Genomic DNA, 16329 nt, shown 5'->3' with positions numbered 1-16329 from the left:
GAAATTCGCTCAGTTTAGGAAACTTTACAACTAAACAATTACCGGTACTTAATTTTGCAGTGATGACATCTTCTGATTAAAGTTCTAAGTTCCTGTTGTAGTAGTTTCCACTTTTGTTCGATAGGGGAGTTTATTTAGGCGCTAATGTTGAATGCGCGGCGTTGAGGTGTATCTCCCGGTACAATTATTATTATTATTATTATTATTATTATTATTATTATTATTATTATTATTATTATTATTATTATTATTATTATTATTATTATTATTATTATTATTATTATTATTATCTTGTATATTCTTTGGATTGTGCTCGGTATTACTTTTCTCTGTATTCCTGTTATTCATTTTTGCAGGTGGGTGAAATATCGCTGCATCGAAGACATACATACCATTGACAATGACAGGTATTTGGTTTTTGGTTCTGAAATGCATATCACATTCTACAATGTGGAACTGGGGAGGTCCATGGTGTATCAAGCTAATGACCCTGATAAAGGATATGGTGTTGCATGCATAGCATGCCATCCAAAACACAATGTATTTGCCTATGCTGAGAAACGTTCTGCACCATTAATATACGTTCGTGATTTTCCAAGTTGTAATGGTATTATCACTTTACCAGAAGGTAAGCTTCCCATTTCATTAACATCTTTATGTACATAAAATATATTGGTTTAGGAATTTGTGTTTTAATGTCTTTTGCAAATGCTCTTAATTTGGAGTATATTTTAAACTGATTGTTCGTGTAAGTCTTTTATTACGAATAACATCAAGCTAACGCTTGTATTCTTCAATAAAGAAGTTCCTCTCTAGCTGTTAGCTACCTCAGCTTCATTCTAAATATGTATTTCAAACTTCATACCTGATGTTAATTAGAGGAAGTAAGTTAATTAAATAGGAGAGAAGCGAACAAATACTATCCATTTTAATCAATCAATACTGATCTGCATTTAGGGCAGTCGCCCAGGTGGCAGATTCCCTATCTGTTGCTTTCCTAGCCTTTTCCGAAATGATTTCAAAGAAATTGGAAATTTATTGAACATCTCCCTTGGTAAGTTATTCCAATCCCTAACTCCCCTTCCTATAAATGAATATTTGCCCCAGTTTGTCCTCTTGAATTCCAACTTTATCTTCATATTGTGATCTTTCCTACTTTTATAGACGCCATTCAAACCTATTCGTCTACTAATGTCATTCCACGCTATCTCTCCGCTGACAGCTCGGAACATACCACTTAGTCGAGCAGCTCTTCTTCTTTCTCTCAGTTCTTCCCAACCCAAACATTGCAACATTTTTGTAACGCTACTCTTTTGTCGGAAATCACCCAGAACAAATCGAGCTGCTTTTCTTTGGATTTTTTCCAGTTCTTGAATCAGGTAATCCTGGTGAGGGTCCCATACACTGGAACCATACTCTAGTTGGGGTCTTACCAGAGACTTATATGCCCTCTCCTTTACATCGTTACTACAACCCCTAAACACCCTCATAACCATGTGCAGAGATCGGTACCCTTTATTTACAATCCCATTTATGTGATTACCCCAGTGAAGATCTTTCCTTATATTAACACCTAGATACTTACAATGATCCCCAAAAGGAACTTTCACCCCATCAACGCAGTAATTAAAACTGAGAGGACTTTTCCTATTTGTAAAACTCACAACCTGACTTTTAGCCCCGTTTATCAACATACCATTGCCTGCTGTCCATCTCACAATATTTTCGAGGTCACGTTGCAGTTGCTCACAATCTTGTAACTTATTTATCACTCTATAGAGAATAACATCATCCGCAAAAAGCCTTAACTTCGATTCCACTCCTTTACTCATATCATTTATATATATAAGAAAACATAAAGGTCCGATAACACTGCCCTGAGGAACTCCCCTCTCAACTATTACAGGGTCAGACAAAGCTTCACCTACTCTAACTCTCTGAGATCTATTTTCTAGAAATATAGCAACCCATTCAGTCACTCTTTTGTCTAGTCCAATTGCACTCATTTTTGCCAGTAGTCTCCCATGATCCACCCTATTTTAGTGAGGTTGCAATTTAAATCTCACAATCAATCAATACTGATCTGCATTCAGGGTAGTCGTCCAGGTGGCAGATTCCCCATCTGTTGTTTTCCTAGCTTTTCCTTAAATCATTTCAAGGAAATTGGAAATTGATTGAACAGCTCCCGTGGTAAATTATTCCAATCCCTAACTTCTCTTCCTACAAATTAATATTTACCCCGATTTGTCCTCTCGAATTCCAACTTTATCTTCATATTGTAATCTTTCCTACTTTTAAAGACAGCACACAAAGTAATTTGTCTACTAATGTCACTCCACGCCATATCTCCACTGAGAGCTCGGAACATACCACCTTGTCGAGCAACTCGTCTCCTTTCTCCAAGTCTTCCCAGCCCAAAGTTAATCTCGCAGGCAACGGTTATACTTATACGCAAGGGTATGGGCAGGCAAAGGTTCTGTACTGGAAATAATTATTGTTTGATGAGATACGATTTTGATGTACAGTATATTCGTACAAAATTAATTTGCTATAAAGCCACCATATACCTCGAAAATGGAATTGGAGCACTATTCTGTACATGTTGTCCTATAATTGTCGGATGGATCAGTCACAGGCCGACACAAGCATTACTAATTATTAAAAACTTTAGCCGACGCTGTTTCAACTTTTCACGCCACAATGGGGTTTCAGCATCTCTTATCTCAGCAAGTTAAAACATTAAATAATGGAGCCAGTTTCCGATCATATATCACGTGGGCCTTTCGACATAATTACATCCAAACCACAACTATAAATACTCACCCCAGTCTCGCACGAGAGCAGTTGTTAATTTAAGGCGATAGTAGTTTCAGCCGACGACCTATAAAATATTCTTGTATACGACATTAGCCGTTTTCTCTCCATCCACCAGTAGTGAACACAAATTTCGTTTTGATGTAACACGCGAAAATAAATTCGTAATTCGAAAAACGATCAGCTATCGCCTTCAGTGACTTAAGATATGCCGTGCTGTTTAGCTCAGATGGTCGAAGTGCTATCCTTCTGAGTCGAATTTGGCGGGTTCGATTCCGTCCAAGTCCGAGGCTGTTTACAAGTGTTCAAATACGTCAGCCTCATATTGATAGATTTACTCGTATTTACTGACACGTAAAATAACTCATCAATCAATCAATCAATCAATCAATCAATCAATCAATCAATCAATCAATCAATCAATCAATCAATCGATCGATCGATCAATCAATCGATCGATCGATCAATCAACCAATCAATCAATCAATCAATCGATCAATCAACCAATCAATCGATCAATCAATCGATCGATCGATCAATCAATCAATCAATCGATCGATCGATCGATCAATCAACCAATCAATCGATCAATCAATCAAACATTCAATCAATCACTACTGATCTGCATTTAGGGCAGTCGCACTCTCATTTATCCATCGTATTCTTCTCTTCCATTTTCTTGTGTCATTGATGGTAAGATTGGTTTACAGCGCATGCAACTCTCCACTGGAGCTAGTCTCGTCAGGGTTGTGTGGAAGTGACAACTGGCAAACCTCAAAACCTGACCGATGACTGCAACACAGTCCTAATATTACCTTAACTTAAATAGCTGAAATTTATTTCCTTAAACATATTATGCCAATTTCTAAAATACTGCTCTCTAATTCTTGCTTACGATTTTGGATTCATTCTTTAATGATATGACCTATGTGATATAAATTAAATGCATAATAATAATAATAATAATAATAATAATAATAATAATAATAATAATAATAATAATAATAATAATAATCTATTTCTCCCTCTTTGGAACATTTTAAAAAGCTATTAAATTATGCCGTTCCCAACTTCAGATAAAAGAAAAGAGAGAAAATTATGCAGAATTATAAAATATCTAGAGAAACATGCATAAGTAGGAATAGTTGGTATCTAGTTGCATCCCTTGACCACAGCTGTCAGAAATAACAATATCCAAAATATGTAAATTATGAATTTCCCACAAATTTCATTTGATTTTGAATTAGATTTGTCCTCTTAAATTCCAATTTTAACTTCATAGTTCTTACTTTTGAAACTCCACTCAAGCTTATTCGTCTACTAAAGTCATTCCATACCCTCTCTCTATTGACAGCTTGGAACATACCACATAGTCGGGCATCTTGTCTCCTTACTCCTAAATCTTCGCAGCCCAACATTTGCAACATTTTGGTGACACTACTCGGAAATCGCCCAGAACAAATTGTGCTGCTTTCCTTTGGATCTACTCCAGTTCTCAAATCGAGTAATCATGGTGTGGTTCCTATATACTGCGACCTTACTCGAATTGTGGTCTTACCAGAGATTTATACGCCCTCTCCTTTACATCCTTAATACAACGCCTAAGTACCTTCACAACCATTGATAGATCTCTAATCTCACTAATGTGCTTACCCCAAAGATACACCTCACGAGGTACTATCACTCCATCAACACAGGACTTTTCCTCTGGATGAACCAATCAATGAATCACCTCTGATCTCAATTTGAGGCAGTCACCCAGGTGGCAGATTCCCTATCTTTTGTTTACTTAATCTTTTCTTAAATAATTGCAATTAATTTGGAAATTTTTTGAACATCTCCCTTGGTAAGTTTTCCAATCACTAACTCATCTTCCTATAAACTAATATGTTTGACTTTTCATCCCGGTCTCTACGTCTTTCATAGCCACTCGCAATCCTGTAACTTATTATGCAGTATAACACAACATCCAGTTCTTTACTCACATAAAAGGATCAAAAATACAGCCACTTGGGACCCGCTCTTTATCATCACAGGATAAGATAACATTTCATCTACTCTGTTTCTCCGAGATGTATTTTCGAGGAATTTAGCCACCAATTAAACCATTCTTCGGTTTCTACAGCCCTTATTTTTGTCAGTAATCTCCCTTGATACACATCAAAAGCCTCGGATATGTCAATGGCAATACAATCCATTTGACTTTCTGAATATAAAATATCTTCTATATATTACTGGATTACTGCAAGTTGAGTCTCACTTGAATCTAAAACCCAAATGTCTTCTATCAAAACCAGTTAGTAACGTGTGTAACATAATCACAAAGAATGCTTTCTCATGTCGGTAGCAGGACGAATAGAAATGTACAGTGTTCCTTCACTACGAGCCGCTGGTGTTGATAGATAGGGATCAGCTCTCTCTGAAAATGTGTTTCTAATTGGGAATTGATGTGTTTTAATTCGGAATTTGTAGTTTAAATAAATGATTTGAAACCGTGTATTCATTACTGTGGTGCTTCAGGACGGTGCATTGTGTTTACTGACTGATGACTGTATTTATACATTATATGATAGTTCATTAGCGGAACCTATTATGAAATTGTAGGACTATTTCTGACAACTGAAGGACGGTGATAGTGAGTTATCTGAGGATAACAAAATTATTTGTTAGTCCCAATGCCTCGTAGTTATGATTCAGTTGTGACAGCTCTAGAAACTCAACCAGACTTAATATTATATTTTGTGAAAAATCATCTGTTAGGAGAAGAAGAAAAACAGAAGAAACTTCAAAATTCTGTTACCAGAAGTTATCACATTTTTCTATGCTTTCGATATGGTAAACCAGGTCATAAACAATAGCAGTGTAAAGTGCATTCCAATTCTTCATCTAGAAGCTTCTACAGAGGAAGAGGAACGTTCACCCCAGACAGAGGAACAGGGTCTTCAAGGTCAATAGGTCATTGTCGAGTATAGTCTCGTACTCCAGTTTCCATGAATCGTGGAAATACTTCATGGAAAATGGACAGCAGGGGAAATAATTACAACACTGAAGATGATGGCAGTGTCATTTTATGCAGAAGATGAGAATGAAGTTCAAAGTGAAAGTGATTTAGGGCAAAATTTAAATTCATGTAACTCTGATAACATTGTGTGTATTATTCGCACACTTTTTATTGATAGATTTTTGTTAGGGCGTGAGGAGTAAGGAGGGAGTACTGCCGGTTCCGGTAATACCGCCAACTGAATGGAAATGAAATCTGAATTGAATCGATAATATGATCGACCGATATGAATTTTCTAAAACTTTATTAATTTAAGCCAACAACTGTATCACACACGCATTATATAACATTATATAACATTTCTCGATGCGAATCTTGTTCCTAGCATGAATTCTCTACTTTGGTTTTGCTGTGTAAACAACAAGAGTGCGAGTACGTAAAGTGTACGCCAGATGTCGCACAGAGTTGGCTAAGCGATTCTTAGTTTGTGTTTTAAAGGTTACCAATACGAATCTCCAAGATAACCGAAGTCGACCGATTCAGCACTAGGTTATCCATCTATCACTAAAAGGTGCGCATACAATAATGTAGAAAAATAAGCAAGGTAATACTCAGAGTGATCTATTCTGGTGTGTGGATTCAAGTTGTTCTGATCATTTTGTGTCTGAATTAGATCTTTTTGATACCTATGTGAAATTAAGACTTCTAAAGAAGATATGTGTAACCAAAAATGGCATAGACATTGAAGTAATTGTATAGGGAATATCAAAGCTAAAATGTATGCAAATGGAACAGTTATTCCTTGCACTGTTAAAAATGTATATTATGTACCAGAACTCAGAAAAAATTTATTGTCAGTATCAAAGTTGGAGCAGGTTAGCTGCAATGTGATATTTCATAGGAGTAGTGTCAAAGCTTTCTTGAATAAAGATAATTTCTTTCAGGACAGAAATATGGTTCACTGTACACTGTTAAGATGAAAGTTGAAAAATCTGATGCAAGCTATGGTAAATCTTTGAAGAATTGTAAACCCATTGAAGAATTAGGGTTATGGCATAAATGGTTAGGACACTTGAATTACAAAAGTATGTGTATTTTAGCAAAGAAAGAGCTAGTTAATGAATTAAGTACCATACAAGATGTTAGGTTTGAAAATTATAGTTGTGAAAATTGCATTTTTGGAAGAAAGATGACTAGAAAACCATTTAGTAGTAGAAGAGAAAAGTCGAGTAAGCCCTTATAGCTTGTTCATACTGATGTGTGTGATCCGATTAACCTTTAAGATGAGATGGGTATTAATATTTTGTAACATTTCCCGATGACTTCACACATATTACTGAAGAATAATCTATTGAGAAATAACATGAAGTACTTGCCAAATTTGTTGAATATTATAATTATGCAACAAATCATTTATTAAAAAACCCTAATTCTTCAAGAAAGCTCAAAAAACTTAGAGCAAATAATGGTGGTGAATATACTCGTATTAGTAATAATATGAAAAGTTTTTGCAGAATTAAGGTTATAAAGCTAAAAATATACTGTTCCAGACAATCCAGAAATGAATCCAGTGTCAAAAAGAATGAATAGAACCACGAGAACTTTATTGATTGAATCTGAATTACCCAAAGAAATGTGGGGAGAAGCAATTTATTGTTTAACTTATTTAACAATAGAAGTCCAACTGTTTCTTGTAACAAAACTCTTAGTGAACTATGGGAAGGTAGAAAACATAATTTATGTAATCTTAGAGTTTTTGGTAGTATTGCTTTTGAGCATGTGCCTAGACAGTTCAGGAGAAAACTAGACCCAACAAGTGAAAAGCTAGTTACGGTAGGTTATGCTCCAGCAGGAAGTTGGAGATTATGGGATACTAAAAACAGAAAGATTGTTCCAGGTCGCAATGTGTTTTTGATGAACATAAATTAGGAAACAAGAATACAGTAACTGTATCAGTCCAGTTTCAACTTCAAAATATTAATGTTCAATCGGTTAAAGTCAGTATTGAAAATAAAAATGGCGTCTAAACAAAATTCGGTGTACTGGAGCTGGAATGAAAATATTCAACTTAAAGAGGACTTTATCATATGTGACGGCTGTGGTAAGTCTTATCATAGAACTCGTGTCGAGCTTAACAGAAGAGAATTTAAAAAACTTATTTCCTCTAAAACCAGTAAGTGGTTTTGTGGTGATTGTGACGACAGTGAGTGTATTAGCAACAAGAACAATAGTGACTGTCCCTACCTCAGGGACCTGGCTAGTGTGATTAACCAAATCAACAATAGACTCACTAAAATTGAATTTATCGAGTGTGAACAGAAAGATATTCAAAAGTCTGTATCGTTTTGTGTCGCAAGTTTTGGCGAAATGAAAGCTGAACCAATCAAAATGAGCGATAATTTCAACAAAGCTATGACGGAAATCACTGTTCTGCGAAACCATGTTGAAACACTTCAAAACGAGCGTGAGATAACTAACAGCGAGATACAGCGGCTTAGATCTGAAAATAACGAGCTCCAGCAATATGTTCGCATAAATAACATAGAAATGCATGGGCTGCCTGTGGTTATCAATGAGAAGCCTGTCCAAATCGTGAAAGATGTTGCCAAGTGTCTAGGAGTAGACATAAACACCAATGACATTGACGCGTGCCACAGACTTCCTCAGAATAAAACAGAACTACCGCCCCCTCTGTAGGTAAAATTTTGCAGTCGCTTGAAGAAAGAAGAAATTCTAACAGCAAAGAGAAGCAAACCAAGAATGACCTCCACTGATGCCGAGATTCAAGCTAAGTCACGGAATATATATATCAACGAACAACTGACATCCCAGAATAAATATCTGCACAGAAAGGCAAGGGATCTTCGGCGGCACGGATTTAAGTATGTTTGGACGAAGGACTGCAAAATTTATGTTAAAAAAGGACGACACTGGAAGGACTACGCCTATTACCAGTATAGATTACATGTACAAACTCCAACCCGAAATAACGAACTAAACAATGGAAGCCGTATTAGCAGCAACTAGAAACAACATCTCCGTGGACATTCAAGGTAGCATTGGCGGTAAAACGCCGATGACGAGAGGGACGATACCGACAGACCACACTATCTACACTAATCCCTACGACTGTAGGGAATTAAAATTTGTGAGTGTGCATGACTACACTATTCATAGTAATATCATTCTTCCTGACTGTAATAAGCTAAAAATATTGCATATTAACAGTAGAAGTGTTAAAAATAAGCTAGACGAATTAGAAATACTGCTCCACATCTTAGGTGAAGTTGATGAATTGGTTATATTCGAAACCTGGGTTAAAAGCAACGAGGCTAAATATTACAATTTAAGTAACTACTCATGTTTGTTTGCTCACAGAGATACATAAGGGAGTGGTGGGTCAGGGATATTTATCCATAAAAAGGGGGAAATTTAAAATACTGCACAATGTGAAATGAAACATAGCTTGATCTGGGTTGAGATTTGGGGAGACATCTCAGCTGGTAATTCCAATCCCGATAGTCTGCATATAATTGGAGGATATAATCCTGTGAGGGGTAATGCAACGTCATTTTAACATCTTTGGAAAATTTCCTTTCTCAGACTGACAATACTCCTTGTTTTTTATTGGTGTATGACACTTTTACTGAAGATTATTTAAAAAGCAGTATAGAAATATCCTTTCATGCTATGCGTTCACACTGCGTAACAAAATTTATGCAACACGTACGACTGACAAAACATCAACTCTTCTGGATCATGTAGCAGTTAACACAGATAAAATATATTTCGCAGTTTCGAATGTAGATAATGACATAAGTGACCATAACATCCTTATCACAGATACTGTATGACCACATAAAAGAACCTATATCCAAAACAACACTTTGACTTTACCCTTAAAATGCAGGGATAACATTCATTTAAATAACACTAATTTCCTACCAGAGACTGCAAGACATTCTGCCCAGGAAATTAATATAAACCACATGTACAACTCCCTTATTACTCAAATCCAAAACAACACAAATAGAGGCAATCACCATACCATAAAGCATAAAAAAGCATTCAAAATAGATGTGACAGCTCCTTGGATAACATCTGAATCGATAAAACTCGTTAAGCGACGGAACACTCTTCACTCTAAACTTAAGATTGGGCAACACAAAGATAATATTCCTTTGAGGGAGGAATACATTAAATGTAGAAATTCAGTAACATTCCTAAACATTCCAAATTATTATTCGAAAAAATTAAACGTGTATGATAAAAATCCTACGAAAAAGTGGGAAATTTTGAATGAAATTATATATAACAATAAGCACAGCTCAGAAACTTGCAAAACTCTATCAATAAGGAATGTGGTAATTAATTATAAACAAGAAATTGCTAATGAATTCAATAAGTATTTTACATGCATAGCCGATAATTGTGCATCTCAGATAACCACACATGATATCATAGATCTGAATAGTAACCGCCAGCTTGATTCCCTTTTCTTATATCCAACAGATAACACGGAAGTCAAATGTATAATTAAGAATTTATAAAGTAAAAGAAGTTGTGGATGATCAAATGTTTTGATGAACAGCTAATAACTAAGCTTGTTACATTACTTAATGAATCCGTGGCAACTGAGGTTGTACCGCAAGCTTCAAAAATTGCCAAGTTATCCCCATTTTCAAAGGAGGGAACACTAGTAACGCAGGGGACTATAGACCTATATCCATACTACACATCATTTCCAAAATATTAGAAAGCATTATAAAAGTAAGACTAATGGCTTTTCTTAAAAAACACAGATTTTGTTTTCGATCCCAGTATGGCTTCAGGGAGAATTCCAGCACAGAACTCGCAGTTACTGATCTTGTGTCGATGCTTCAGGAAAGCGTTGGCGGTAACCAGATTGCAGCCGGATTGTATATTGATCTCGCTAAAGCTTTCGATACGGTAAATCACGAAATTCTGTTATCTGAATCAGAAGAGGCTGGAATTCGTGTTGTTGCATTAAAGTGGTTTCGCAGCTACCTTAGCGGAAGAAAGCAATTTATTTCCGTCAATGGTTATCAGAGCAGGACAAGGAGGTGAATTGTGGGTTTCCACAAGGGTCTATCTTGGGTTCTACATTGTTTCTGATATACATAAATGATAAAAAATATTCTAAATTTAAAGGGTAAAATCATGCTCTACGCTGATGACACAAATGTATTCTATACTGGTGACAAAGTGGACTCGGTGATCAATAATATGCAAGGAGATATCATCGCAATAAACAAGTGGCTCTGTATCAATAAATTAACTATTAACGTCAATAAAACTAAAAATTTGATAATAACTAAGCCGAGTATACAAAATATTAATCATTCAAAGATATATATTAACAACACGGGAATACGGGAATAGGTGAGGTCGATCACTTTAAATATCTGGGTCTAATAATAGATAAACATATAAGCAAAAAAGAAAACTCCAGTATCTGGGCTTTTGAGAAGAGTATGTTACTCATTCATCCACAGTCACCTACAATACCTAAACGTAATTTGGTCTCCTTGCAGAAAGACAGTCCATGAACTTATGGTAATACAAAATAGAGCAATCAAAAATATCTATAATCGTCCTTTTGACACACCCACTCGAGTTCAATACGCTAATAGTAAAATTATGCCCTTATCTATGTGCACTGCGTTTAGATCATCAATATTAATTCACGAAATTAAACTAAACAGTGTACTGCACGATAGTAACTACAACCTGAATTCAGACATTCATAATTATAACACACGAGAAACAGGTGACATAGCTCTCTTTGAAGTACACTCATATAAGTATGGCAACTGTAGCTTTAAGTTCTCACCCATTCAATCATATAATCATCTTCCAAGAGATTTAAAATCAGTTTCCAATCTGTCATCTTTCAAAATTAAATTAAAGAAAGTGCTATGGAATCAGTACCTAAGCAAGTAGATGACTTTCTTGATAAGACTTTGTGTAATGGTAACGTAAAGGAAATATATAAGAGTAACGTTCATTATATCAAATTTATGTATTTATTTGCAGCCAATGTATATGTATCATATTAATTTTAGACGCTAAACAAATTGTATTGTACAATTCTTGTATATGAGCATTTGGTTCGTTGGAATTAATTAATAAAGTAATATAATAAGTTGAAGGAAATGCAGGGAGGTCAGATCATATTGTAGAAGAGAAAATAATTAGGAGGGAACCAGTGTGCTATGATGATTATGTCACAGATGTGGATAAGGTGGTTGAAGGAAAAGAAGAAGAAGATCTGCCATTTGCATTATTTTTTCAGTCAGAGGTTGATGTCCGATCAGGTTACAGGCATGTTAAGGTTATGTACAAATGTAAATATTAGTTTAACATTGAGGGGGGAATGTTGAGGGTCAATGTTCACTCATATTGTATACTCTTTGGTTGAGGCATTTAATCAGTGAGAGTGTATAGACTCTATGAATCAGCTGTGTGCCTATATGAATATGGACCACTTGTACGAGGCACCAGTTCCAGATCTTGCAGTTTCAGTTCCATTTCTACCTGTAGTAGAGATACAATATTAGGATGTGTACAGTTGTTGATGAGTGAACGTTTACAGAGATGTTGGGATGTTGAATAAACATTCTTCTAACTAACATCTGGTATCGTTGTTATGTTACACCTCGCATAGCCCGATAGTTAGTTCACCTACACAATATATTGATGCAATTCAATCAATCAATCAATCAATGATCAATCAGTCAGTCAATCAATACTGATCTGCATTTAGGGCAGTCGCCTTGGTGGCATATTCCCAATCTGTTGTTTCCTAGATTTCTTCAAAATAATTCCCAAGAAATTGGAAATTTATTGAACATCTCTCTTGGTAAGTTATTACAATCCCTAACTCCCCTTCCTATAAACGGATATTTGCCCCGATTCGTCCACTTGAATTCCAACTTTGTCTTCATATTGTGATTTTTCCTACTTTTAAGACACCACTCAAAGTTATTCGTCTACAAATGTCATTCCACGCCATCTCTCCGCTGACAGCACGGACCAGTTAGTCGAGCAGCTCGTCTTCTTTCTCTCAAGCCTTCCCAGCCCAAATTTTTCAACATTTTTGTAACACTACTCTTTTGTCGGAAATCACCAGAACAAATCCAGCTGCTTTTTTTGGATTTTTTCAGTTCATGAATCCAGTAATCCTGTTGAGGGTTCCATACACTGGAACCTTACTCTAGTTGGGGTCTTACCAGAGACTTATATGCCCCCTCCTTTACATCCTCACTACAACCCCTAAACACCCTCATAACCATGTGCAGAGATCTGTACCCTTTATTTACAATCCCATTTATGTGATTACTCCAATGAATATATTTCCTTATATTAACACCTAGATACTTGCGATGATCCCCAAAAGGAACTCTCACCCCTACAACGCAGTAATGTAAACAGAGAGGATTTTTCTTATTTGTGAAACTCACAACCTGACTTTTAACCCCGTTTATCAACATACCATTGCCTGCTGTATATCTCACAATATTATCTATGTCATTTTGCAGTTGCTCACTGTCTTCTAACCTGTTTACTACTCTATACAGAATAACATCATCTTCAGAAAGCCTTATCTCTGATTCCATTTCTTCACTCATATCATTTATATATAAGTAAACATAAAGGTCCGATAATACCGTCTTGAGGAATTCCGCTCTTAATTATTACAGGGTCAGATAAAGCTTCGCCTACTCTAATTCTCTGAGATCTATTTTCTGGAAATATAGCAACCCATTTAGTCACTTTTTCTAGTCCAATTGCACTCATTTTTGCCAGTAGTCTCCCATGATCCACCCTGTCAAATGCTTTAGACAGATCAATCGCGATACAGACCATTTGACCACCTGATTCCAGGATATCTGCTATATCTCTCTGAAATCCTACAAGTTAAGCTTCAGTGGAATAACCTGTCCTAAACCTGAACTGCATTTATTAATTTCGCAAACATGTCTATTATAATCAGAAATATTGCCTTTCCAAAGCTTACATGCAACGCACGTCAAACTTACTGGCCTGTAATTTTCAGCTTTATGTCTATCAACATTTCCTCTATACACAGGGGCTACTATAACAACTCTCCATTCATCTGGTATAGCTACTTATGCAAACAATTATCAAATAAGTACTTGAGATGTCGTACTACATCCCAATCCATTGTCTTTAGTATATCCCAGGAATCTTATCAATCCCAGCCGATTTCCTAGTTTTCAAATGTTGCAACTTTTTGCAAATGCCATTGTTATCATATGTAAATTTTAATACTTCTTTAGCATTAGTCACCTCCTCTATCATTACTTTCAAAATTGGTTCGTCAGTATCGTTAATCAATATCTCAAACGTTCATGATTAGTTGCGCTAAGGGTTCTCTCAGTAATTCGCCACGAAAATGACTGCATATCAAACTCTGTAGCAATTATCCGTTATAACATTTAAAAAAGTTATCAACTGTTTATTGTGCATGCAGCGAAATATATGTGCCTTATTTGTAAATTTTTTATGTATTTATTTATGTATTAGACGAGGCACCTGAGCTAAATTTCACTGAGTTGCAGTACATTCTAATAGTATTATGGCTACAGAGTATTTATAAATTAAATTAATGCACTCCGCCACTATAACTCTGTTATATCAAATTAGTTAATAATAATTTTGGTTACAAAAGTAGATGTAAGTACTACACATCACACATAAGTTACGTAAGTATATAAAATAATAATAGAAAGGTAATCATATGTACGTGTTTTTTCTTTATATAATTGAATTATTTCATAATGATACACTGTAAGAGTAAACAAGCAGATAAACGGCTAAATATACAAGACGGAAAATGTAACAGACAGCTTCAAAATGTATTAATTCTCCGTTTTCTACTTAATTCTTCAATATTTTTGAACATTTGTGTTGAAGAGGAGTTCTTTTTATCTTCCGGTAGTTTATTGTAGAGACTAAGAGAATAATGCCATATGGAATTACTTCCATATTTAATTGAATGGATAACAGTGCAGTGGATATTATGACCATTGGTTGTATTATAATTATGAATTATTAAATTTGTTTTACATGATGTATTTGAGTGTGCCAAATTGCGAATAGTTTTGTACATCGTAACCAATGAAGATTTCTGTCGTAGGCTATCAAGTGAGAGCACATTGCATAGTCTGTAAAATTGTTCAGTAGGAGTGAACAGAGTCAGTTTAAAAGTATTTTCAGCGCTCTTTTATGCAATATAACAACTCTAGTTAATAATTATTTAGTACAACATGCCCATGTATGGATCATATAAGTAATATGGCTCTCAATTAGCGCTTGGAAAGCACTTTTCAATAAATCATGAGAAAATTTGTATTTCTCTCTATTTAGAATGCCAATAGCTGGAATCAGTTTATCACAGATAGATTCGACATGATTTTTCCACGTTAGATTTCGTCAATAATTAGTCCAATAAATTTAGCAGCCCTCGCTGTAGGTACTAATTGCCCAAAAAAGTCAGATGGAAATCATAAAAATAGTCAATTTTGGGCTCCACACTAACAGAGGATACTTCTGGTTTTTATGCACGTTTCACGGGTGCCAACGTCGAATTTTAGTGTGAAGAATTATGTAATATTTTGATCCATACATAGCAAAATATGAGAGGCACGCCAATGAATAGAGCTGAATTGTCTGCGTATCCCAGACTTAAAATATGGAATACTTTATTCACGGGGTGAATTGAGGTCACCGGATGTCCAGTTGTAATGTATTGCCAACACGTGTGATTGTAGAGCGTCTCCCAAGCCAAGAATTGAGCTCAAATGTAGCTCCTCCCTTAAAGGAACGCGAGTGATATAAGTAATGTCGAGAGCTTGATTACGTAAGAACTGCCGATCGGATTGCAATCACACTTAGTTCAAGTGAAGGGGTTATCAAGGGCTACAACACACGACCTATAAATGTCTTGAATTCTCGTGATTAACGGAGCCGATTTCCTAAATGAAGCGTGAAATACCCTCCGACCTCAAGGTCCAGCGGGGAGACAGTGTAAGACTAGCCCGGCCCTCGCTGAGGACAGTCAACAGTTTACGATCCACAGTCTCCAGTCTATTGATCGCGTACAAAGACGAAGTTATTATGTCCGTCGCGACCAGAAATTTAAAAATCTTATGAGCTGTATGTAGTAAGTCGGGAAATAGCCAAGCGAGCCTGGGCAAGGGTCTCAGTGCTGTGCATCAATTAAGAATTCCGCTAACTTTGCTCAAGTGAAGCTAAAATAAGCACCCTTTAAATGTCTTGAATACCCGTGATTAACCCCTCAGCGTCGCAGCCGTGTAAAGAGATTCCTTCCCCGCGGCCGGATGAGATTTCAACTACGCGCGACTGAAATACATTGATTCACGTAAAGCGTTACTACTAGTATAAGAGTAGCCCGATATTCACGAAATTTGGAATTCCTTATGGTAGAACTATGTACATGAAGATAA

At 35.9% G+C, this 16329-nt stretch overlaps 1 protein-coding gene across 1 annotated transcript in view; it reads left to right on the top strand.

The window, feature by feature from the left end:
• LOC137501031 (uncharacterized) overlaps window positions 1–5769 on the top strand; it is a 198609-nt gene extending 192840 nt beyond the window's left edge. The window contains exons 2-3 of the mRNA XM_068227888.1: window positions 357–628; window positions 5705–5769. Coding sequence (XP_068083989.1) covers window positions 357–628; window positions 5705–5769 — 337 coding nt within the window. The remainder of the gene's footprint in view (window positions 1–356; window positions 629–5704) is intronic.
• Window positions 5770–16329: the final 10560 nt, after the last annotated feature.

Source organism: Anabrus simplex, chromosome 5, assembly GCF_040414725.1.
Source record: "Anabrus simplex isolate iqAnaSimp1 chromosome 5, ASM4041472v1, whole genome shotgun sequence".
Classification (NCBI taxonomy): Eukaryota; Metazoa; Arthropoda; class Insecta; order Orthoptera; family Tettigoniidae; genus Anabrus; species Anabrus simplex.
The sequence above is the reverse complement of the archived record's forward strand: the minus strand, read 5'-3'. Positions and strand labels throughout refer to the sequence as shown.